General features: G+C 43.0%; 1 protein-coding gene across 1 annotated transcript in view; it reads left to right on the top strand.

The window, feature by feature from the left end:
• The first annotated feature begins 343 nt into the window (after nucleotides 1-343).
• The window catches only part of LOC129848557 (protein eyes shut homolog), a 50249-nt gene continuing 24451 nt past the window's right edge, over nucleotides 344-26141 (top strand). The window contains exons 1-7 of the mRNA XM_055915722.1: nucleotides 344-442; nucleotides 2878-2991; nucleotides 4565-4798; nucleotides 5407-5529; nucleotides 9011-9124; nucleotides 16126-16239; nucleotides 17148-17261. Of these exons, the coding sequence (XP_055771697.1) occupies nucleotides 4690-4798; nucleotides 5407-5529; nucleotides 9011-9124; nucleotides 16126-16239; nucleotides 17148-17261 (574 nt within the window). The 5' untranslated portion in view covers nucleotides 344-442; nucleotides 2878-2991; nucleotides 4565-4689. The remainder of the gene's footprint in view (nucleotides 443-2877; nucleotides 2992-4564; nucleotides 4799-5406; nucleotides 5530-9010; nucleotides 9125-16125; nucleotides 16240-17147; nucleotides 17262-26141) is intronic.

Raw genomic sequence — 26141 nt, 5'->3', positions numbered from 1 at the left:
TCATCTCCTACTGTATGTGATAGTGAGATGTTATCACCTGCTGTATGTGTTAGTGAGATGTCATCTCCTACTGTATGTCATAGTGAGATGTTATCTCCTACTGTATGTGATAGTGAGATGTTATCACCTACTGTATGTGTTAGTGAGATGTTATCTCCTACTGTATGTGATAGTGAGATGTTATCACCTACTGTATGTGTTAGTGAGATGTTATCACCTACTGTATGTGTTAGTGAGATGTCATCTCCTACTGTATGTGTTAGTGTGATGTTATCTCCTACTGTATGTGATAGTGAGATGTCATCTCCTCCTGATATAGGGTTTGAGGGGCTGAACTGTGAAATCAACTATGATGAATGTGTCTATGGATTCTGCGCCAACAATTCCACATGTGTTGACCTGGTTGCCGACTATGGATGCATCTGCCCAGTGGGGTTTGTTGGTAAGAGATGAATGTTATCATTCTTATTAAATCATAAATAATCTATGTCCGGTAAACCGTCCCTCACTGCATATGGTCTGTAATAACCACACATGTCTTCAGTATTCTGATCATGTCTGTGGGTTAAAAAACAGCACTTTAAATCAACCCGTCAACCTAATGGTGATAATATTTGAGGAGTAGAGGCCTAAAGATTGTCAGAGTTGTCACTGTAAGCTGTTTGCTAATTTACTGACTCAAGAGCATATTAACTGGAAGTGCATAGAAGGGGATTAGAGATCAGTCCTGGGTTCAAATACCATTTGAAATCGTTTCACACACACGTTGTCTATTCTTGATTGAGCGTCCCTGGCTTAACAGACCAATAGAATAGTCCTAAACTGTAAATCCCGCCCATCTGACTTTTTTTCTCTAGTCTGCCTGGAGTGCCAAGTATTTTAAATATTTCAAATACTTTTTGAACCCAGGTCTGTTAGAGCCATCTTTATTCCTGCTCCCGAGGGGGAGACTAGAGAGTAAAGGGCCTCAGACTAAGATGTTAATACTCTTACAATCCTGTGTGGAGTACGGAGGATCTCTGACGGACATATACCAGACCCCAACACTTACACTACATCTAGTTCGTGTTTACTCTGCAGTTTTATTATTAGACGTATGTACAGGATACACATGGTATACACCGTCCAATGAAATGCTTACTAGCAGGTTCCTTCTGGACAACGCAACAACAATAAGAAATAATATAAGATAAGAATATGAACGTAAAGTAAATGGCTCAGTAGAATAAAAAAAAAAACATTTTTAGCATAAGTATAATACAGGAAGGCACAATTTATAGTCCAATATTTACACGTTTTGGTGGGCAAGTGGTTAAATTGTGCAGTATTTAGCAGTCTGGTAGCAGCAATTGAGTGCATGTGTGCTGAGGTGTGGAGAGTCAGTGCAGGTTGTATTCTAAAAAATATATTGTAAAAATGTTAATAATGGGATTTTTTTACCAACAATTTCAATGTCAGAAAAATCCCTGATGTTTCAAGTAGATGTCTTGAATGGGTGGGAACACGGCCCCAGTGATGTACTTGCGGATGTGGACGGAGCAATTTCCGTACAAGGCCATGATGCAAACGGTCAGGACGCTCTCGATGGTGCAGTGGTAGTATTTGGAGAGGACCCGGGGTGGCATGCAAAATGTATTTTGTCGCCACAAGAAGTAGAGCACTAACGCGCCCTCTTGACAAGAGTGGTGGTGTTGTTGGTCCATGTCAAGTCCTCGGTGATGTGGACGCAGAATAACTTAAAACTGCTGACTCTCTCTACTGCAGTCCTGTTTGATGTGGATCGGGACGTGTTCCCTCCTCTGCTTACTGAAGTCCACAATTATCTCCTTTTTTTCTCCTTATGTTGAGATAGAGTTTTTTGTCCTGGCACCACAATGCCAGTTCACTTACATCCTCCCAACAGGCTGACTCATCGCTGTTGGTTATCAGGCCTACAATCATTAAACTAAATGATGGTATTGGTGTTGTGCAAAGCCACACAGTCGTGGGTGAACAGGGAGTACAACAGAGGGCCCCTGGAGTGACCTCTGTGTTAAGAGTCAGTGTGGAAGAGGTGTTGTTGCCAATCCTCCTGGCCTGTGGTCTGCCCGTCAGGAAGTCCAGGACCCAGTTACAGAGGGTGGTCTCCAGACCCAGGGCTCTGAGCTTGTTGTCGAGCCTGGAAGGAACAATAGTGTTGAATGCTGAACTGTAGTCAATGAACAGCATTCTCACATAGGTGTTCCTGTTGTTCAGATGTGTTAGAGCTGTTTGAATAGCGATGGAAATGGCATCTTAAATGGATCTGTTGGAGCGGTAGGCACATTGGAATGGGTTCAGTGTGCCTGGTATGCTGGCCTTGACGTGGGCCATGACCAACCTCTCAAAGCTGTTTTTCTGGGCACTGGGGCGATGGTGGTCTCCTTGTAGCAAGTGGCCGAAGTGGGTGCGGGGACGGTGTTGTCACAGATGTTTGTGTACACATGGTCCAGGATGTTGTTTCCTCTCGTGGGGCAAGATACATATTGATGATATTTTGGAATAACTTTGTTTAAAATCTCACGCGACAGTAAAGCTGTGATAATAACACATGAATTCAGCTTCATTTCAAATGAACACATACTGTACACTCTTCTCCCTGAGACGGAGACAGTCGACTACATATTTGACATTCAAACCTTTACATTCAGCTAATTTTCAAATGAGCAGATACACAGTACTGCAGTCATTTAGTCTCCCCTCCCTGTGATGTAAATGGCAGAATGTAGACAGCAGATACACAGTACTGCAGTCATTTAGTCTCCATGAATACTGTCAGAATACTGATGGGATATTGGTTGTGCACAGTGGTTTTATTGTATTTGTCCTTCTGAAAATGTTTTTGTTTGACTTTTCAAGGTAAAAACTGCTCTACACCTGTTATTGAATGTGCGTCAGGGGATAGAACAAAATGCAAAAATGGTGGCACCTGTTATATCTTTGCCGGAGTGGTTCACTGCACTTGTCCACCAGGTAAAGTCTGTCTCCTTATCATATACTGTAAACTACAGGTTACTCTGAGAAACAAGGTCCTACCTAGAACCAGAAATGCTGCTGACTGGCCCCTGTAGAAATCCTTCTGGTTCTTTTTTAAAACCCTTTCTTCAGAAGGACTTCCTTTGTTCCATCTACAACCTCGTATCCCTCTAACCCATTAGAACCATTTTCTCTGAAGTAGGTACCAAAAGACCTGCATCTGGGTGATTTAATCCTGTTGATATATCGTTATCTGGCTCTGCTGAAGTTACATTAAACCACAAAACACCTAGTTTAAAATGTCCTGCAACAGCGTGGTCAAATTAAGATCTTATATCTGAAATCCATTGAAGTCAAATTAGTATTATGCCTCCATCTTTGTACACAATCATTGTTAAGCAATTTATTCATTAAGACCCTCCGGTTGTTTTTGTTGTTTATTCTACAATAATCCCTTTTTTTAAATCGGTAGTAAAAGGCTGCGTCCTAAATGGCCCCATGTGGCTCTGGTCAAAAGTAGTCTAGGGAATAGGGTGTCATTTGGGACGCCGGCAAAGAGGCTATGTTATTGTTATTGATTACTCTGTGTGCACTCTGTTATTACCAAACCAAACCTAATTTAAATAACATCCACTGGATCATAATAGAGAGTAGTCGACCAAAGCTATGCATTACTTGAATGAGTGTCTAATTATAATTGTAGGAAAACACAAACACCCCTCAATACCTAAATGTAGGTTGGTGGTTGGACTATATTTACAAATCCTATTTCCTAGTTTTTCCACTGTCTAAGGGCCTATATTTCCTAGTGTTTCCACTGTCTAAGGGCCTCTATTTCCTAGTATTTCCACTGTCTAAGGGCCCCTATCAAATCCTATTTCCTAGTACAGAATTTCCACTGTCTGATGGTCTCTATCAAATCCTATTTCCACTGTCTAAGGCACTCTATCAAATCCTATTTCCACTGTCTAAGTGTCTCTATCAAATCCTATTTCCACTGTCTAAGGGCCCCTATCAAATCCTATTTCCACTGTCTGATGGTCTCTATCAAATCCTATTTCCACTGTCTGAGGGCCCCTATCAAATCCTATTTCCTAGTACAGAATTTCCACTGTCTGAGGGACTCTATCAAATCCTATTTCCACTGTCTGATGGTCTCTATCAAATCCTATTTCCACTGTCTAAGGGACTCTATCAAATCCTATTTCCACTGTCTAAGGGTCTCTATTAAATCCCATTGCCACTGTCTAAGGGTCTCTATCAAATCCTATTTCCACTGTCTGAGGGTCTCTATCAAATCCTATTTCCACTGTCTAAGGGACCCTATCAAATCCTATTTCCTAGTATTTACACTGCCTAAGGGCCTCTATCTAACTAAGAAAAACATAACATATGTAAAGAAGAAATCATAAAAGAAAAACGTCTTACAATGACAGGATCATGTTGAGAAATGACAATCCAAGCCTCTGTGTCAGAAGGGGTGTGGGTAGAAGAATAGAACACAGAACACAGCTGCTATTCAACACACAGACATCAATCAGCTCTTTGATCCAAACCCCAATGCATACAGGATGGGGAGCCGATGACTGCTCTGCACCCGTGAACCAGTGTGTGTTGAATCCCTGTGACCCGGAGGGGACCCTGTTCTGTGAAGAGCTGCCGAACGGCTTCAAATGCGTCTGCCAACACGGGTACATGGGGCGGCTGTGCAAAATCCCCATAGGTCACTGCGTCGATGGGCTGTGTCATCACGGATCAAAGTGTGTGGATCTACCGAGAGGATTCAAGTGCCATTGTTTACCCGGTAAGCTAATCACCAGGAACAAAGAAACAGGGCATGTGATTTTAATGGGGTGTTTGTGCGTGCTTGGCCTGTGCGTTGCCCTGTAAGACATTGGCTCCTTGTTACTGAAACCTGTGGTAATGTTTATATTTATTTCAGGGTCTTGTCCCTGCATTTAGGATGACTGAATACTAAAATGAGAAATATGAATGCAGTGTTTCCTAAACCTCTCCTCCAGTACCTCCGGCTGCCCCACTTATTTCCTACTGAAATAAGAACACCTGATTGAATTGATAACATTAGTAGTTGACCAATTGAATCAGGTGTGTTAGTGAGTCAAGTTAACCAGTTGATGGGAGCCAATAACAAGGTGTGTTATTATGTTAACCATTTCATCAGAGCCAATGAAAAGTTTTGTTAGTGGGTTAGGGAGCCAATAGCATCCCAGAGCGATGAGTAATGTTTGATAAAGAGGTGTTTGGAATTGGGATAAAGTCACTCTGTGAATTGCCAGTATAACATTCTCGGATTTTAACAAAAAAAAAAAAACATTCTTACGTTCTCAAAATGATTCCCTCATAATTCCAGCCCTTAATTCAGAGGGTCTCATTCGTCTCTTCTTCATTCAGGTTTAACGGGACAATTCTGCGAGGTGAACATAGATGACTGTGACGAGAAGCCGTGCGGTGTTCTAAGTATTTGCAAAGACACCGTCAACGGCTACAATTGTTTCTGTGCACCTGGATTCATTGGTGAGTAGCTACGTTATCAACAGGGGATGTCAGGGCAATTTCCCCTTTGCTCGTAATTCCATCGACGTTTGGTCTTTTGGTGTCAAAGACCTTGAGCCTCCATATGTAGGTTGGTATTGTTAAACACTTATTTACCTTCGAGATGGGATGTCATACAGCAGTTCCATTACACTCTTCTCTCAGTATAATTCAGTGCCTCTTCTCTCAGTATAATTCAGTGCCTCTTCTCTCAGTATAATTCAGTTCATCTTCTCTCAGTATCATTCAGTTCCTCTTCTCTCAGTATCATTCAGTTCCTCTTCTCTCAGTATCGTTCAGTTCCTCTTCTCTCAGTATCATTCAGTGCCTCTTCTCTCAGTATCGTACAGTTCCTCTTCTCTCAGTATCATTCAGTTCCTCTTCTCTCAGTATCATTCAGTTCCTCTTCTCTCACTATCATTCAGTTCCTCTTCTCTCACTATCATTCAGTGCCTCTTCTCTCACTATCATTCAGTTCCTCTTCTCTCAGTATCGTTCAGTTCCTCTTCTCTCAGTATCATTCAGTTCCTCTTCTCTCAGTATCATTCAGTTCCTCTTCTCTCAGTATCGTTCAGTTCCTCTTCTCTCAGTATCGTTCAGTTCCTCTTCTCTCAGTATCGTACAGTTCCTCTTCTCTCAGTATCATTCAGTTCCTCTTCTCTCAGTATCATTCAGTTCCTCTTCTCTCAGTATCGTTCAGTTCCTCTTCTCTCAGTATAATTCAGTGCCTCTTCTCTCAGTATAATTCAGTGCCTCTTCTCTCAGTATCATTCAGTTCCTCTTCTCTCAGTATCATTCAGTTCCTCTTCTCTCAGTATCGTTCAGTTCCTCTTCTCTCAGTATCGTACAGTTCCTCTTCTCTCAGTATCGTACAGTTCCTCTTCTCTCAGTATCGTACAGTGCCTCTTCTCTCAGTATCATTCAGTTCCTCTTCTCTCAGTATCATTCAGTTCCTCTTCTCTCAGTATCGTACAGTTCATCTTCTCTCAGTATCGTACAGTTCCTCTTCTCTCAGTATCATTCAGTTCCTCTTCTCTCAGTATCATTCAGTTCCTCTTCTCTCAGTATCATTCAGTTCCTCTTCTCTCAGTATCGTACAGTTCCTCTTCTCTCAGTATCGTACAGTTCATCTTCTCTCAGTATCGTACAGTTCCTCTTCTCTCAGTATCGTACAGTTCCTCTTCTCTCAGTATCATTCAGTTCCTCTTCTCTCAGTATCGTACAGTTCCTCTTCTCTCAGTATCGTTCAGTTCCTCTTCTCTCAGTATCATTCAGTTCCTCTTCTCTCAGTATCATTCAGTTCCTCTTCTCTCAGTATCGTACAGTTCATCTTCTCTCAGTATCGTACAGTTCCTCTTCTCTCAGTATCGTACAGTTCCTCTTCTCTCAGTATCATTCAGTTCCTCTTCTCTCAGTATCGTACAGTTCCTCTTCTCTCAGTATCGTTCAGTTCCTCTTCTCTCAGTATCGTACAGTTCATCTTCTCTCCGTATCGTTCAGTTCCTCTTCTCTCAGTATCGTACAGTTCCTCTTCTCTCAGTATCGTTCAGTTCCTCTTCTCTCAGTATCGTACAGTTCCTCTTCTCTCAGTATCGTTCAGTTCCTCTTCTCTCAGTATCGTACAGTTCCATAACACACTTCTCTTTGACACGGCACATGTCCCCCCTACCTCTCTCCACTTCCACTTCCCCCTACCTATCCTCCCTTCCTCTCCCCGTTCTTCTCCTCATTCCTTAAGGAAGCTTATTTTATTAAAGGGGGCCTGTTATTATGTGTCAATGTGTATGTCTGCGTGGAGTGTGTGTGTGAGTGAGTGTGTCTGTGTGTGTGCAGAGTGTGTGCGTGCGTCGGTATGTACAGTCGTGGCAAAGTTTTGAGAATGACACAAATATTAATTTCCACAAAGTTTGCTGCTTCAGTGTCTTTAGATGTTTCTATTGAATACTGAAGTATAATTACAAGCATTTCATAAGTGTCAAAGGCTTTTATTGACAATTACATGAAGTTGATGCAAAGAGTCAATATTGGCAGTGTTGACCCTTCTTTTTCAAGACCTCTGCAATCTGCCCTGGCATGCTGTCAATTAACTTCTGGGCCACATCCTGACTGATGGCAGCCCATTCTTGCATAATCAATGCTTGGAGTTTGTCCGAATTTGTGGGTTTTTGTTTGTCCACCTGCCTCTTGAGGATTGACCACAAATTCTCAATGGGATTAAGGTCTGGAGAGTTTCCTGGCCATGGACCCAAAATATTGATGTTTTGTTTCCCGAGCCACTTAGTTATCACTTTTGCCTTATGGCAAGGTGCTCCATCATGCTGGAAAAGGCATTGTTCGTTACCAACCTGTTCCTGGATGGTTGGGAGAAGTTGCTTTCTGAGGATGTGTTGGTACCATTCTTTATTCATGGCTGTGTTCTTAGGCAAAATTTTGAGTGAGCCCACTCCCTTGGCTGAGAAGCAACCCCACACATGAATGGTCTCAGGATGCTTTACTGTTGGCATGACACAGGATTGATGGTAGCGCTCACCTTGTCTTCTCCGGACAAGCTTTTTTTCCGGATGCCCCAAACAATCGGAAAGGGGATTCATCAGAGAAAATGACTTTACCCCAGTCCTCAGCAGTCCAATCCCTGTACCTTTTGCAGAATATCAGTCTGTCCCTGATGTTTTTCCTGGAGAGAAGTGGCTTCTTTGCTGCCCTTCTTGACACCAGGCCATCCTCCTAAAGTCTTCGACTCACTGTGCATGCAGATGCACTCACACCTGCCTGCTGCCATTCCTGAGCAAGCTCAGTACTGGTAGTGCCCCGATCCCGCAGCTGAATCAACTTTAGGAGACGGTCCTGGCGCTTGCTGGACTTTCTTGGGTGCCCTGAAGCCTTCTTCACAACAATTGAACCGCTCTCCTTGAAGTTCTTGATGATCCGATAAATGGTTGATTTAGGTGTAATCTTACTGGCAGCAATATCCTTGCATGTGAAGCCCTTTTTGCGCAAAGCAATGATGACGGCACGTGTTTCCATGCAGGTAACCATGGCTGACAGAGGAGGAACAATGATTCCAAGCACCACCCTCCTTTTGAAGCTTCCAGTCTGTTATTTGAAACTCATTCAGCATGACAGAGTGATCTCCAGCCTTGTCCTCGTCAACACTCACACCTGTGTTAACGAGAGAATCACTGACATGATGTCAGCTGGTCCTTTTGTGGCAGGGCTGAAATGCAGTGGAAATGTTTTTTGGGGATTCAGTTAATTTGCATGGCAAAGAGGGACGTTGCAATTAATTGTAATTCATCTGATCACTCTTCATAACATTCTGGAGTATATGCAAATTGCCAACATACAAACTGAGGCAGCAGACTTTGTGAAAATTAATATTTGTGTCATTCTCAAAACTTTTGGCCACGACTGTAGACTATGCATGTGTTGACCTTCATGCAGTGAACCTCTCCTGTCTTTCCAGGTTATAACTGTGAGGTGGAGGTAAACGAGTGTCTGAGCCAGCCCTGCCACAACGGAGCTTCCTGCTCTGATGAGCTCAACGCATTCAGCTGCTTATGCCCAATCGGAGTCACAGGTACACACACACCACACAACTCACACCACACACACACACACACCACAACACAACACAACACACACACACACACTCACACCACACAACTCACACCACACAACTCACACCACACAACTCACACAACACACACCACACAACTCACACACACACCACACAACTCACACACACACAACACACACACCACACACACACCACACACACGTACATTTGTGCTCTACCCCTTATGGTTGTTGTCATGACAAACATATAATATGTGACATCACAGGACGTTGACTGTAGGAGTTGACAAGGCAGCACAAATAGATCTGGGACCAAAACATCATCAATACTTAAACCCCTTATAAATCATTTTAAATACCTTATCTTAAAGTATGTTTCTAAGATGTAAGATATAGAACAGGGCTCTCCAACCCTGTTCTTGGAGAGAAGCCCTCCTGTAGGTTTTCACTCCAACCCTGTTCCTGGAGAGATACCCTCCTGTAGGTTTTAACTCCAAACCTGTTCCTGGAGAGATACCCTCCTGTAGGTTTACACTCCAAACCTGTTCCTGGAGAGAAACCCTCCTGTAGGTTTTAACTCCAACCCTGTTCCTGGAGAGAAACCCTCCTGTAGGTTTTAACTCCAAACCTGTTCCTGGAGAGAAACCCTCCTGTAGGTTTTAACTCCAACCCTGTTCCTGGAGAGAAACCCTCCTGTAGGTTTTAACTCCAAACCTGTTCCTGGAGAGAAACCCTCCTGTAGGTTTACACTCCAAACCTGTTCCTGGAGAGAAACCCTCCTGTAGGTTTTAACTCCAAACCTGTTCCTGGAGAGAAACCCTCCTGTAGGTTTTAACTCAAACCCTGTTCCTGGTGAGATACCCTCCTGTAGGTTAAATCCAACCCTGTTCCTGGAGAGAAACCCTCCTGTAGGTTTTAACTCCAACCCTGTTCCTGGAGAGAAACCCTCCTGTAGGTTAACTCCAACCCTGTTCCTGGAGAGAAACCCTCCTGTAGGTTTTCCCTCCAACCCTGTTCCTGGAGAGAGACCCTCCTGTAGGTTTTAACTCCAACCCTGTTCCTGGAGAGATACCCTCCTGTAGGTTTTAACTCCAACCCTGTTCCTGGAGAGATACTTTATGACAAAAAAATACGTATAACGTTTGTCTCTAAATTAACTAACATATTCCTCTCAATTGTACATTTTTTGCTTGACTCGTTATGACATTATAACAACTTACATCTGGTTCCACCGTAACGTTTTGTCAGCCATCTTTGTTGAAGAACGACACAAGGCAAGGGTGGCTCGCGTCAAAATTCGTCATTTGAACCACTCGATATGATTGGTAATATAAAAACCTTGGGACCCAAATGCAAAATGAGTGCAATGAAGCCGTGTCTGAAGCAATGAAGCTGTGACGCTGGGTACCTCTATGTCCCGCGAGGCAAGTTTGCAACTTTTAAAGGAGGAACCACTGTACCCTCCTTTGGGAGGCTGTATATGATGTAATGCACTATGTACAGTTGAAGTCTTAAGTTTTACATCCACTTAGTTTGGAGTCATTAAAACTCGTTTTTCAACCACTACACACATTTCTTGTTAACAAACTATAGTTTTGGCAAGTCGGTTAGGACATCTACTTTGTGCATGACACAAGTAATTTTTCCAAAAATTGTTTACAGACAGATTATTTCACATATAATTCACTGTATCACAATTCCAGTGCGTCAGAAGATTTTATACACTAAGTTGACTGTGCCTTTAAACAGCTTGGAAAATTCCAGAAAATTATGTCATGGCTTTAGAAGCTTCTGATAAGCTAATTGAAATAATTTGAGTCAATTGGAGGTATACCTGTGGATAAATTTCAAGGCCTACCTTCAAACTCAGTGCCACTTTGCTTGACATCATGGGAAAATCAAAAGAAATCAGCCAAGACCTCAGAAAAGATTTGTAGACCTCCACAAGTCTGGTTCAACCTCAGGAGCAATTTCCAAACGCCTGAAGGTACCACTTTCATCTGTACAAACAATAGTACGCAAGTACAAACACCATGGGACCACGCAGCAAATCAAATCAAATTTTATTTGTCACATACACATGGTTAGCAGATGTTAATGCGAGCGTAGCGAAATGCTTGTGCTTCTAGTTCCGACAATGCAGTAATTGGTTTCTCTAATGATTGCCTCGCCTGGTTCACCAACTACTTCTCTGATCGAGTTCAGTGTGTCAAATCGGAGGGTCTGTTGTCCGGGCCTCTGGCAGTCTCTATGGGGGTGCCACAGGGTTCAATTCTTGGACCGACTCTCTTCTCTGTTTACATCAATGATGTCGCTCTTGCTGCTGGTGATTCTCTGATCCACCTCTACGCAGACGACACTATTCTGTATACTTCTGGCCCTTCTTTTGACACTGTGTTAACAACCCTCCAGGCGAGCTTCAATGCCATACAACTCTCCTTCCGTGGCCTCCAACTGCTCTTAAATACAAGTAAAACCAAATGCATGCTCTTCAACTGATCGCTGCCTGCTCCTGCCCGCCTGTCCAACATCACTACTTTGGACGGCTCTGACTTAGAATATGTGGACAACTACAAATACCTAGGTGTCTGGTTAGACTGTAAACTCTCCTTCCAGACTCACATCAAACATCTCCAATCCAAAGTCAAATCTAGAATTGGCTTCCTATTCCGCAACAAAGCATCCTTTACTCATGCTGCCAAACATACCCTTGTAAAACTGACCATCCTACCAATCCTCGACTTCGGTGATGTCATTTACAAAATAGCCTCCAAAACCCTACTCAATAAATTGGATGCAGTCTATCACAGTGCCATCCGTTTTGTCACCAAAGCCCCATATACTACCCACCACTGCGACCTGTACACTCTCGTTGGCTGGCCCTCGCTTCATACTCGTCGCCAAACCCACTGGTTCCAGGTCATCTACAAGACCCTGCTAGTTAAAGTCCCCCCTTATCTCAGCTCGCTGGTCACCATAGCAGCACCTACCTGTAGCACGCGCTCCAGCAGGTATATCTCTCTAGTCACCCCCAAAACCAATTCTTCCTTTGGACGCCTCTCCTTCCAGTTCTCTGCTGCCAATGACTGGAACGAACTACAAAAATCTCTGAAACTGGAAACACCTATCTCCCTCACTAGCTTTAAGCACCAGCTGTCAGAGCAGCTCATAGATTACTGCACCTGTACATAACCCATCTACAATTTAGCCCAAACAACTACCTCTTTACCTACTGTATTTATTTATTAATTTATTTTGCTCCTTTGCACCCCATTATTTCTGTCTCTACTTTGCACTTTCTTCCACTGCAAACCAACCATTCCAGTGTTTTTTTTAGTTTTTATTTTACTTGCTGTGTTGTACTCACTTCGCCTCCATGGCCTTTTTATATTTTTATTTATTTATACATATATCTGTTTGCCTTCACCTCCCTTATCTCACCTCACTTGCTCACATTGTATATAGACTTATTTTTTTCACTGTATTATTGACTATATGTTTGTTTTACTCCATGTGTAACTATGTGTTGTTGTATGTGTCGAACTGCTTTGCTTTATCTTGGCCAGGTCGCAATTGTAAATGAGAACGTGTTCTCAATTTGCCTACCTGGTTAAATAAAGGTTAAATAAAATAAATAAATAAAAAATAACCAACAAGTAATCTAACCTAACAATTCCACAACTACTACCTTATACACACAAGTGTAAAGGGATAAAGAATATGTACATAAAGATATATGAATGAGTGATGGTACAGAACGGCATAGGCAAGATGCAGTAGATGGTATAGAGTACAGTATATACATATGAGATGAGTAATGTAGGGTATGTAAACATTATATTAAGTGGCATTGTTTAAAGTGGCTAGTGGTAAATTTTTACATAATTTCCATCAATTCCCATTATTAAAGTGGCTGGAGTTGAGTCAGTATGTTGGCAGCGGCCACTAAATGTTAGTGGTGGCTGTTTAACAGTCTGATGGCCTTGAGATAGAAGCTGTTTTTCAGTCTCTCGGTTCCTGATTTGATGCACCTGTACTGACCTCGCCTTCTGGATGATAGCGGGGTGAACAGGCAGTGGCTTGGGTGGTTGTTGTCCTTGATGATCTTTATGGCCTTCCTGTGACATCGGGTGGTGTAGGTGTCCTGGAGGGCAGGTAGTTTGCCCCCGGTGATGCGTTGTGCAGACCTCACTACCCTCTGGAGAGCCTTACGGTTGTGGGCGGAGCAGTTGCCGTACCAGGCGGTAATACAGCCCGACAGGATGCTCTCGATTGTGCATCTGTAAAAGTTTGTGAGTGCTTTTGGTGACAAGCCGAATTTCTTCAGCCTCCTGAGGTTGAAGAGGCGCTGCTGCGCCTTCTTCACAACGCTGTCTGTGTGGGTGGACCAATTCAGTTTGTCCGTGATGTGTACACCGAGGAATTTAAAACTTTCCACCTTCTCCACTACTGTCCCATCGATGTGGATAGGGGGGTGCTCCCTCTGCTGTTTCCTGAAGTCCACAATCATCTCCTTTGTTTTGTTGACGTGAGTGTGAGGTTATTTTCCTGACACCACACTCCGAGGGCCCTCACCTCCTCCCTGTAGGCCGTCTCGTCGTTGTTGGTAATCAAGCCTACCACTGTAGCGTCGTCCGCAAACTTGATGATTGAGTTGGAGGCGTGCATGGCCACGCAGTCGTGGGTGAACAGGGAGTACAGGAGAGGGCTCAGAACGCACCCTTGTGGGGCCCCATTGTTGAGGATCAGCGGGGTGGAGATGTTGTTACCTACCCTCACCACCTGGAGGCGGCCCGTCAGGAAGTCCAGGACCCAGTTGCACAGGGCGGTGTCGAGACCCAGGGTCTCGAGCTTGATGACGAGTTTGGAGGGTACTATGGTGTTAAATGCTGAGCTGTAGTCGATGAACAGCATTCTCACATAGGTATTCCTCTTGTCCAGATGGGTTAGGGCAGTGTGCAGTGTGGTTGCGATTGCGTCGTCTGTGGACCTATTGGGTCGGTAAGCAAATTGGAGTGGGTCTAGGGTGTCCGGTAGGGTGGAGGTGATATGGTCCTTGAATAGTCTCTCAATGCACTTCATGATGACGGAAGTGAGAGCTATGGGGCGGTAGTCGTTTAGCTCAGTTACCTTAGCTTTCTTGGGAACAGGAACCAATGGTGGCTCTCTTGAAGCATGTGGGAACAGCAGACTGGGATAAGGATTGATTGAATATGTCCGTAAACACACCAGCCAGCTGGTCTGCGCATGCTCTGAGGACGCGGCTTGAAATGCCGTCTGGGCCTGCAGCCCTGCGAGGGTTAACACGTTTAAATGTTTTACTCACCTCGGCTGCAGTGAAGGAGAGCCCGCAGGTTTTGGTAGCGGGCCGTGTCAGTGGCACTGTATTGTCCTCAAAGCGAGCAAAAAAGTTATTTAGCCTGTCTGGGAGCAAGACATCCTGGTCCGCGACGGGGCTGGTTTTCTTTTTGTAATCCGTGATTGACTGTAGACCCTGCCACATCATACCACTCAGGAAGGAGACACATTCTGTCTTCTAGAGATGAAAGTACTTTGCTGCAAAAAGTGCAAATAAATCCCAGGACAACAGCAAAGGACCTTGTGAAGATGCTGTAGGAAACAGGTACAAAAGTATCTATGTCCACAGTAAAACAACTCCTATCTCGACATAACCTTTAAGGACACTCAGCAAGGAAAGAGCCACTGCTCCAAAACCGCCATTAAAAAAAACAGACTGCTGTTTGCAACTGCACATGTGGACAAAGATCGTACTTTTTGGAGAAATGTCCTCTGGTCTGATGAAACATAAAAAGAACTGTTTGGCCATAATGACCATCGTTATGTTTGGAGGAAAAAGTGGGATGCTTGCAAGCTGAAGAACAACATCCCAACCGTGAAGCATGGGGATGGCAGCATCAAGTTGTGAGGGTGCTTTGCTGCAGGAGGGACTGGTGCACTTCACAAAATAGATGGCATCATGAGGCAGGAACATTATGTGGATATATTGAAGCAACATCTCAAGACATCAGTCAGGAAGTTATAGCTTGGTCACAAAGGGGTCTTCGAAATGGACATGACCCCAAGCATACTTCCAAAGTTGTGGCAAAATGTCTTAAGGACAACAAAGTCAAGGTATTGGAGTGGCCATCACAAAGCCCTGACCTCAATCCTATTGAAAATTTGTGGGCAGAACTGAAAATGCGTGTGCCGAGCAAGGAGGCCTAAACACCTGACTTAGTTACACCAGCTCTGTCAGGAGGAATGGGCCAAAATTCACCCAACTTATTGTGGGAACACAACACTAGTTGTGATCACGTAGCAGTTCAATAACAGAAACACCACCAACACCTTTGTTGAGGTCTGTTTTACGACGTGAAGTCAAGCAAAGTAAATTAAAGCAATATAACTTGACAGCCTATAGCAATCCACTGTGTAATTAGCTATGCTAATATTCCTATATGCATGTAAATTAATGCTGTCCTGTGCGAGAGGTGTACAACCATTATAACTATGTCAATGTTCATTATGTTCAATACACTGGGCCTGCGTCTCAAATGGCACCCTATTCCCTTATAGTGCATTATGTTTGACCAGAGACCCGGTAAGCTTATCACTGCTCTGGTTAAAGTAGTGCACTATAAGGGAATAGGGTGCCATTTGGGACTGTGCTGGGTCATGTAAGGTCATATTGAAAACATAAGGGATCATTTATCCAATGTCAGACGAGAGGTCTCTCTATTTCTCAGTTCATTTCAATCTGAATTGTTAGGAAATTGTCTGAGTTAACTTGATGAATATATGCAAATCAAGGGATCCATATTTTAGTAACCCGTCTTGAACTGAGTTTCTCTCTTTTAGTTTTAGTTCAGAAGGTGGATAGCTCGGAGGCTTTTAAGATTTCACTTGAAAAGGCGATTCTTTTTAACACTTGGTTTATAATTGGTAGGAATGGGAATGTTCATGAAACTGTTCCTATCTCTTTCATTTTGTCTTTCCCTACAGGTGACTACTGTGAAATCAACATTGATGAGTGTCTGTCAGGGCCATGCCGACACAATAGCACGTGTTTGGACCTGGCCAATGGCTATGAATGTGTCTGTCAACCCGGCTTTACTGGTCAGTGTATCTAACTTACTGAATTTTACTTCATTAGTGCATACTGAACTAAACAAGCATTGACAATATAACCTACTGAATATGAATCCTGTAGCTTTATCTTAGCAAACTATAGTAGGCTCTTCACTCTAATCCGCATTGCCATATTCGTGCTCTACCATAGCCTCACTGGTAGATGCTTCCAGTTTTCACCAAGAAAATCCTTCACACAGAAGTTTGTGTCTGTGGGCGGTATAGTCTACAAACAAAGATGTCTGTGGAGTTTGATTGTTTTCCAGTGTACGTCTTCAACAACGTGCTGCTTAGGTACACTGGCAACTACAGTCTGTGTTTTGAACTCTAGTGTTGCTAGGCAGCGGTGGAACAATAGAAATAGATTCCTATGGGTGGAACACCTATGGGTGGAACACCACCACCTAGATGAAATAGATCTGCCAACCCCGGGGGAGAAGAATGAGTAAAGTGATGTTTACATGCCTGTAGTCTGGACAAAGCACATCACACGTCGGCAGCGTCCCAAACGGCACCCTGTTCCCTACATAGTGCTGGACCCTGGTAGTGCGCCGTATAAGGAATAGGATACCATTTGGGATGCAGTCATTGTGGTGTTCTCTGACTAACTGATGAGGAGTGAAGACAGAAGATACACAGTTAGTTACTGTTCCATGATCTCATTAGATCCTGTTTCCTGTGTCCGACCGAAGAGGTTATTAACTGTCCTGGGATGCGTCCCAAATGGCACCTTGATCCCTTCATAGTGCACTGCTTTTGGACCCATATGCCTCTGGTCAAAAGTAGTGCACTTTATATGGAATAGGGTGCCATTTGGGACGCAGACCTGCTACTAGTCTCACTGACCCCTAAAAACATGACTGATTTATTTGTTTATGTTGTTGTTTGTATCAAAGGCGCTGGGTGTGAGTTCGACATTGACGAGTGTGCCTCTTCTCCCTGCAAGAACGGAGCCACTTGCATTGACCAGCCTGGCAATTACCACTGTCAGTGTGTGGCTCCATTCAAAGGTAATGAACACTGAGAGGGAGTGTGTGTGTGTGTATGTGTGTGTGTGTTCCTGCGTGCGTGTCACTGTGTGCATGTGTCTCCATTTGAAAGGTAATGCACACTGAGGGAATGGGGACGATCACCAAAGTTAATTAACCTCCCTGAGCGTCCCTCTCTCACCTGCCTGAACTCATTCTGCTGCAGTCTTCAGCGACATTAGTAAGGCTTCATTCTCTGGTTGTGGCGATGCTCGACAAAGAAGATGAAACCCATTGCTAATCTTCCAGGTGGTGTATCTATTTCTCATAGCCTTGGTCTCCACTAATGTTGTATAGACTTGGTCTCCACTAATGTTGTCTTAGTGTTGTATAGACTTGGTCTCCACTAATGTTGTCTTAGTGTTGTATAGACTTGGTCTCCACTAATGTTGTATTAGTGTTGTATAGACTTGGTCTCCACTAATGTTGTCTTAGTGTTGTATAGACTTGGTCTCCACTAATGTTGTATAGACTTGGTCTCCACTAATGTTGTCTTAGTGTTGTATAGACTTGGTCTCCACTAATGTTGTCTTAATGTTGTATAGACTTGGTCTCCACTAATGTTGTATTAGTGTTGTATAGACTTGGTCTCCACTAATGTTGTCTTAGTGTTGTATAGACTTGGTCTCCACTAATGTTGTCTTAGTGCTGTATGGCCTTGGTCCCCACTAATGTTGTATATCCTTGGTCTCCACTAATGTGTTGTGTCTTAGTGTTGTATATCCTTGGTCTCCACTAATGTGTTGTGTCTTAGTGCTGTATAGCCTCGGTCTCCACTAATGTGTTGTGTCTTACTGCTGTATGGCCTTGGTCTCCACTAATGTGTTGTGTATTAGTGTTGTATAGCCTTGGTCCCCACTAATGTGTTGTGTCTTAGTGTTGTATAGACTTGGTCTCCACTAATGTGTTGTGTATTAGTGCTGTATAGCCTTGGTCTCCACTAATGTATTGTGTATTAGTGCTGTATAGCCTTGGTCCCCACTAATGTGTTGTGTATTAGTGTTGTATAGACTTGGTCTCCACTAATGTTGTATAGACTTGGTCTCCACTAATGTTGTCTTAGTGCTGTATAGCCTTGGTCTCCAATAATGTGTTGTGTCTTAGTGCTGTATAGCCTTGGTCTCCACTAATGTGTTGTGTCTTAGTGCTGTATAGCCTTGGTCCCCACTAATGTGTTGTGTCTTAGTGCTGTATAGCCTTGGTCTCCACTAATGTGTTGTGTCTTAGTGCTGTATGGCCTTGGTCTCCACTAATGTGTTGAGTCTTAGTGCTGTATAGCCTTGGTCCCCACTAATGTGTTGTGTATTAGTGTTGTATAGCCTTGGTCTCCACTAATATTGTATATCCTTGGTCTCCACTAATGTGTTGTGTCTTAGTGCTGTATAGCCTTGGTCCCCACTAATGTGTTGTGTATTAGTGTTGTATAGACTTGGTCTCCACTAATGTTGTATAGACTTGGTCTCCACTAATGTTGTCTTAGTGCTGTATAGCCTTGGTCCCCACTAATGTGTTGTGTCTTAGTGCTGTATAGCCTTGGTCTCCACTAATGTGTTGTGTCTTAGTGCTGTATAGCCTTGGTCCCCACTAATGTGTTGTGTATTAGTGTTGTATAGACTTGGTCTCCACTAATGTGTTGTGTCTTAGTGCTGTATAGCCTTGGTCCCCACTAATGTGTTGTGTCTTAGTGCTGTATAGCCTTGGTCTCCACTAATGTTGTCTTAGTGCTGTATAGCCTTGGTCTCCACTAATGTGTTGTGTCTTAGTGCTGTATAGCCTTGGTCCCCACTAATGTGTTGTGTCTTAGTGCTGTATGGCCTTGGTCTCCACTAATGTGTTGAGTCTTAGTGCTGTATAGCCTTGGTCCCCACTAATGTGTTGTGTATTAGTGTTGTATAGCCTTGGTCTCCACTAATGTTGTATATCCTTGGTCTCCACTAATGTGTTGTGTCTTAGTGCTGTATAGCCTTGGTCTCCACTAATGTGTTGTGTCTTAGTGCTGTATAGCCTTGGTCCCCACTAATGTGTTGTGTCTTAGTGCTGTATGGCCTTGGTCTCCACTAATGTGTTGAGTCTTAGTGCTGTATAGCCTTGGTCCCCACTAATGTGTTGTGTATTAGTGTTGTATAGCCTTGGTCTCCCCTAATGTTGTATATCCTTGGTCTCCACTAATGTGTTGTGTCTTAGTGTTGTATAGCCTTGGTCTCCACTAATGTTGTATATCCTTGGTCTCCACTAATGTGTTGTGTATTAGTGTTGTATAGACTTGGTCTCCACTAATGTTGTATAGACTTGGTCTCCACTAATGTTGTCTTAGTGCTGTATAGCCTTGGTCCCCACTAATGTGTTGTATCTTAGTGCTGTATGGCCTTGGTCTCCACTAATGTGTTGTGTCTTAGTGCTGTATAGCCTTGGTCCCCACTAATGTGTTGTGTCTTAGTGCTGTATAGACTTGGTCTCCACTAATGTGTTGTGTCTTAGTGCTGTATAGCCTTGGTCCCCACTAATGTGTTGTGTCTTAGTGCTGTATAGACTTGGTCTCCACTAATGTGTTGTGTATTAGTGCTGTATAGCCTTGGTCTCCACTAATGTGTTGTGTATTAGTGTTGTATGGCCTTGTTCCCCACTAATGTTGTCTGTCTTGGTGCTGTATAGCCTTAGTCAATTAGTGCCCTATAAAATCTGTTGTTTTCACCAAATTCTGTTTTGTTTGGTCTCAAAATCACACATTTTAATAGAAAAGCAACAACATTGGATGTTCTATGTCCACAGCAATGCTTAAAGGAGATTTTCACTATTTCTTTTTGATGTAAATTACATGTTGTAGAAGGTTACAGATACATTTCTTTTTAGAATGTCACCTGTTTTTGAGAAACTTACCCCAACCGCAGTTGACTTCCTGAAGCTCATTCTGAAGGTTCAGATCCAGGACGTCCACTTTGCGGCTGAGCATGTTGTTGCTCCTAGATGTTTCCACTTCGCGGCTGAGCCGTTGTTGCTCCTAGATGTTTCCACTTCGCGGCTGAGCCGTTGTTGCTCCTAGATGTTTCCACTTCGCGGCTGAGCCGTTGTTGCTCCTAGATGTTTCCACTTCGCGGCTGAGCCGTTGTTGCTCCTAGATGTTTCCACTTCGCGGCTGAGCCGTTGTTGCTCCTAGATGATTCCACTTCACGGCTGAGCCGTTGTTGCTCCTAGACGTTTCCACTTCACAATAACAGCACTTACAGTTGACTGGGGCAGCTCTAGCAGGGCAGAAATTGACGAAGTGACTTGTTTGAAAAGAGGCATCCTATAACGGTGCCACGTTGAAAGTCACTGAGCCTTTCAGTAAGGCCATTCTACTGCCAATATTTGTCTATAGAGATTTCATAGCTGTGTGCTTGATTTTATACACCTGTGGCTGAAACAGCTGAATCCACTCATTTGACGGGCTGTCTACTTACCTCTGGCCATGTAGTGTAGGTTGTGGTGCCATAGCAACAGTTGTGTGTGTGATGTATGGAAAAAGACTGTTTCAATCTTGACAAAAGGCAATATTTTATTGCCATGTCTCCTGTGGACAACACGCTACACACTCACTCACACACACTGACACTCCAACACACACACACACACATTTGCTCACACACATAAAACACGCACACTCACATACAATCATCATATATGATGCTGCTACTCTGTTTATCATATATCCTGATGCCCAGTCATCTTACCCGTATACAGTACAAGTCAAAAGTTTGGACACACCTACTCATTCTAGGGTTTTTCTTTATTTTGACTATTTTCAACATTGTAGAATAATAGTGAAGACATCAAAACTATGAAATAACACATATGGAATCATGTAGCAACCAAAAAAGTGTTAAACAAATTAAAATATATTTTAGATTCTTCAAATTAAACACCCTTGATGACAGCTTTGCACACGCTTGGCATTCTCTCAACCAGCTTCATGAGATAGTCACCTGGAATGCATTTCAATTAACAGGTGTGCCTTGTTAAAAATGTATTTGTGGAATTTGAGCCAATCAGTTGTGTTGTGACAAGGTAGGGGTGGTATACAGAAGATATCCCTATTTGGTAATAACAGTTCAAATTATGGCAAGAACAGCTCAAATAAGAAAAGCGCAATGGACATTAGACCAGTGGAAATCTGTCCTTTGGTCTGATAAGTCCAAATTTTAAATCTTTAGTTCCAACCGCAGTTTCTTTGTAAGACGCAGAGTAGGTGAACGGATGATCTTCGCATGTGTTGTTCCCACCGTGAAGCATGGAGGAGGAGGTGTGATGGTGTGGGGGTGCTTTGCTTGTGCTTTGCTTTGCAGCATGGCTACCACAGCATTCTGCATCGATACGTCATCCCATCTGGTTCGCGCTTAGTGGAACTATCATTTGTTTTTCAACAGGACAACGACCCAAAACACACCTCCAGGCTGTGTAAGGGCTATTTGACCAAGGAGAGTGATGGAGTGCTGCATCAGATGACTTTGCCTCCACAATCACCCAACCTCAACCCAATTAAGAGGGTTTGGGATGAGCTAAACCGCAGAGTGAAGGAAAAGCAGCCAACAAGTGCTCAGCATATGTGGGAACTCTTCAAGACTATTGGAAAAGCATTCCTCATGAAGCTGGTTGAGAGAATGCCGAGTGTGTGCAAAGCTGTCATCAAGGCAAAGTGTGGCTACTTTGAAGAATCTAAAATCTAAAATATATTTAGATTTGTTTAACACTTTTCTGGTTACTACATGAGTCCATATGTGTTATTTCATAGTTTTGATGTCTTCACTATTATTCTACAATGTAGAAATAGTAAACAAAACAAAAAAACGTAGGTGTGTCCAAACTTTTGAGTGGTACTGTACATATCTACCTCCAGTATCTCTGCACATAGGGCGGCACGCAATTGGCCCAGCGTCGTCAGGGAGGGTTTGGCCGGTGTAGGCCGCCATTGTAAATAATAAGAATAAGAAATAAGAATTTGTTCTTAACTGACTTGTCTAGTTAGAATTGTAAATGTGATATTGGAATTGACCCTGTATATAGTATACCTACTTTCTCATGTTCTTATTTCCTGTGTGTTTTTGTTGTACCTTACTTGATGCGTACTACATTGATATTGATTACTGCATTCTTGGGATAAAAGCTTGCAAGAAAGGCATTTCCTTGTACTTGTGCATGTGACACTAAAAACTTGATGCGTGCAACATTGACTTGTAGTTTGCTACTATTATGGAAATCAAACAGACATCCAAGTTGGCCTAATCAAGTTTTGATGACCATTTGTGTGGTGGCTGTGATTAAGGAGCAGGAACTCTCATTGGGGTGTCGGCACCAGAGTGGGAACGTTTACTTGGTCCCTGTGCCCAAGAACACTAAGGTAACCTTCCTAAATTACTACCGACCCGTAGCACTCACGTCTGTAGCCATGAAATGCTTTGGAAGGCTGGTCATGGCTCACATCAATACCATTATCCCAGAAACCCTAGACCCACTCCAATTTGCATACCAATGATGCAATCTCTATGGCACTCCACACTGCCCTTTCACACCTGGACAAAAGGAACACGGCAGGTAGCCTAGTGGTTAGAGCGTTGGGGCAGTAACCGAAAGGTTGCTGGATCGAATCCCCGAGCTGTCGTTCTGCTCCTGAACAGGGCAGTTAACCCCACTGTTCCCCAGTAGGCCGTCTTTGTAAATAAGAATTTGTTCTTAACTGACTTGCCTAGTTAAATAAAGGTTAGAAAAATATAGATATATGTTTTAAAACACCTATGTGAGAATGCAGGCTCAGCGTTCAACACCATAGTGCCCTCAAAGCTAAGGACCCTTGGACTAAACACCTCCCTCTGCAACTGGATCCTGGACTTTCCGACGGGCCGCCACCAGGTGGTAAGGGTAACAACACATCCGCCACGCTGATCTTCAACACGGGGGCCCCTCAGGGGTGCGTGCTCGGTCTCCTCCTGTACTCCCTGTTCACTCAAGTTTGCTGATGACACAACAGCCTGATCCGCCAACAAACTAGCATGGTCCCAGCACACCAAGACAGTCGTGAAGAAGAAGAGATCTGGGTCCAGGCTAAGGTTGCATAACACTGATAGCCCACAGCTTTGCCTCCTCAGCATACTGTACTATGATGAATCACTGGTCACTGACCTCTCAGTCTGTCCTGATCCTGCAGTAGAATCAGAAGCATGAACACAAGCCGGTGAGCAAAACTGGTTGATAACCACGTCATTACAACAGGATTACAACCAATTCTATTCTGGACACTTTCAGATTTCGTTATCAACAAAGAAAATTACAGTAAATGTAAAATGCCCATAAAATCAACAGTGTAATGTTTGGATACATTTGGTCTAATAATTTTCCCATAATCTCCAAACTGTTTCCTTTCATTTGCTACCATGCTTATTCATATGTGTTTCATATTTCTCTAACGATTGCATTTAGCCCTATCCATATGGGCCAACTCCGACAAGGGTTAACCCTTTGCTCCAGGGTCACCGATGATAATGGCTGACCCTGGCCGTGACCCCACTCCTCTGCTTGGTTACATATCCTGTGTTTCTATGAAAATATGATTTATATACTGTAGCTAGTAATGGTTGTGACATGTTCTATGCTTTCACCAGGGTTGAAGACGGAGTTCAGTGCCATGGTAGAAGGCTCTATAGAATTACAGATCTGATAGGATCTCTGTGGATAGCTCAACACATTATCCAACCCTCTAATGACATGTTTTATGCTTTCACCAAGTCTGAAAGCTGAGACCTACTGAGTTCAGTGCCATGGTAGATCTTTAAATATCTTTACCTCAAGCTGTTCCAGTTTTGTAATCATATACTTTCCCCTGTCTTTAAAAAAAATAAAAATCTTGCAGAAATGATCAGAGGTGGGAAAGATAACTACTTGTTTTGATATGTCAAGCTTGCATGGAAATGATGCTCTTCCCAAAAACCTCCTCTGTGTTCCAAATGGCACCGTATTACCTATTTAGTGCACTCCCTATGGTCCCTGGTCAAAAGTAGTGCACTAAACAAGGAATAGGGTGCCATTTTCCTGTTCTCATTTACTCACACTGTTCATTGCTTGGCTTTGTCATGTTTTTAACTGTCTTTGTTGAAAACACTTTGCCTTGTTCATGTGTTTTCTTATTTACATTTTTTTCCAAGAGTGCGCTTTCATCAGAAAGTGTTTTGATATTGTGCTTTTGGCATGCTGGGTCTTCCAGCTAGCTATTATTTTAGGCCTGAGTGGAGTTTCCTGGCTTGTTATTCTGCTTCGTAGAGGTGATGTGCGCGTCTTCTTGTAAATGTCTCTCTGTTGTGAAGTCAATATGAAACAGTTTAAAAGTGGAGATCTATCAGTCAAGCTAGCTTGTTTTGCTCTCGCGATAAAAATGTAACTTTCCTTGATTACATGATAACAACTAAACTTTCCCTCTGAGGAACCAGTCATGAGCAGAGTGTTGCTACTATTCACACGATTGAAGAGGTGCGTGATTGTGTCACTATCCTACAGTCTGTTTTATTGTTGTGAACAAGGAGTTTTGAAAGTGACTCCAAGATGGTCATACCAAATGGAATCCTATTCCATATATAGTGCACTACATAGGGAAGCAACAGTAGTGCACTACATAGGGAAGCAACAGTAGTGCACTACATAGGGAAGCAACAGTAGTGCACTACATAGGGAAGCAACAGTAGTGCACTACATAGGGAAGCAACAGTAGTGCACTACATAGGGAAGCAACAGTAGTGCACTACATAGGGAAGCAACAGTAGTGCACTACATAGGGAAGCAACAGTAGTGCACTACATAGGGAAGCAACAGTAGTGCACTACATAGGGAAGCAACAGTAGTGCACTACATAGGGAAGCAACAGTAGTGCACTACATAGGGAAGCAACAGTAGTGCACTACATAAGGAAGCAACAGTAGTGCACTACATAGGGAATAGGGTGCTATTTGAGATGCATCCTTAGTGCTAAATTGGATTTCACAATAAAAACACTTTTTTTACCGTTTCAGTAAAAACATGTTTATTAGGTCATTTACATATTTTCTCCTAAGAAATACTTCCATTATTCTCACAAAATATATATTTTTGCATTATATAGGTAATTATACGATATTCATTTACATTTTTATTTCAGATATAGCATTCAAATGATCAGAAACCTTCAGTAGCATTTGAGATCTGTCGTCGCACCAGAGGGAGCTTGAGATGTTACTAAGCATTGGTACAAATTAAATGTTAATGATTGACTAATTAGCAGTAAATGTATTAGCTCCCCATATTCTCCAGTATATTGGCACCATCATAAAGCAGACAGTCAGTGGTGTCAAACAGGGACATACAGTTTTTCACAGTCATTCCTCACTCCCTGTTCAGTTATGTATTGTTCATTTCTTTAAAATATTTGAGAATAAACATCAAATATAATTTATTGCACAGATGAGCCGAAATACATTTGAGAATGTGTTTATTTTATGCACCAGGGAGCAATTGAGTACAACAATGAACTTCTATGTCTGTCTGAGACTGTTTCTCTCTGTCTGCCTGTTTGTTGCTGTCCACTGCTCTACCTTCTCTGTCTGACACTGTTTCTCTCTGTCTGCCTGTTTGTTGCTGGCCACTGCTCTACTTCTCTGTCTGACACTGTTTCTCTCTGTCTGCCTGTTTGTTGCTGGCCACTTCTCTACTTCTCTGTCTGACACTGTTTCTCTCTGTCTGCCTGTTTGTTGCTGGCCACTGCTCTACTTCTCTGTCTGACACTGTTTCTCTCTGTCTGCCTGTTTGTTGCTGGCCACTTCTCTACCTTCTCTGTCTGACACTGTTTCTCTCTGTCTGCCTGTTTGT

Source organism: Salvelinus fontinalis, unplaced genomic scaffold (assembly GCF_029448725.1).
Source record: "Salvelinus fontinalis isolate EN_2023a unplaced genomic scaffold, ASM2944872v1 scaffold_1067, whole genome shotgun sequence".
NCBI lineage: Eukaryota > Metazoa > Chordata > Actinopteri > Salmoniformes > Salmonidae > Salvelinus > Salvelinus fontinalis.
Note: the sequence above shows the minus strand (reverse complement) of the source record. Positions and strands in the feature narration are given on the sequence as shown.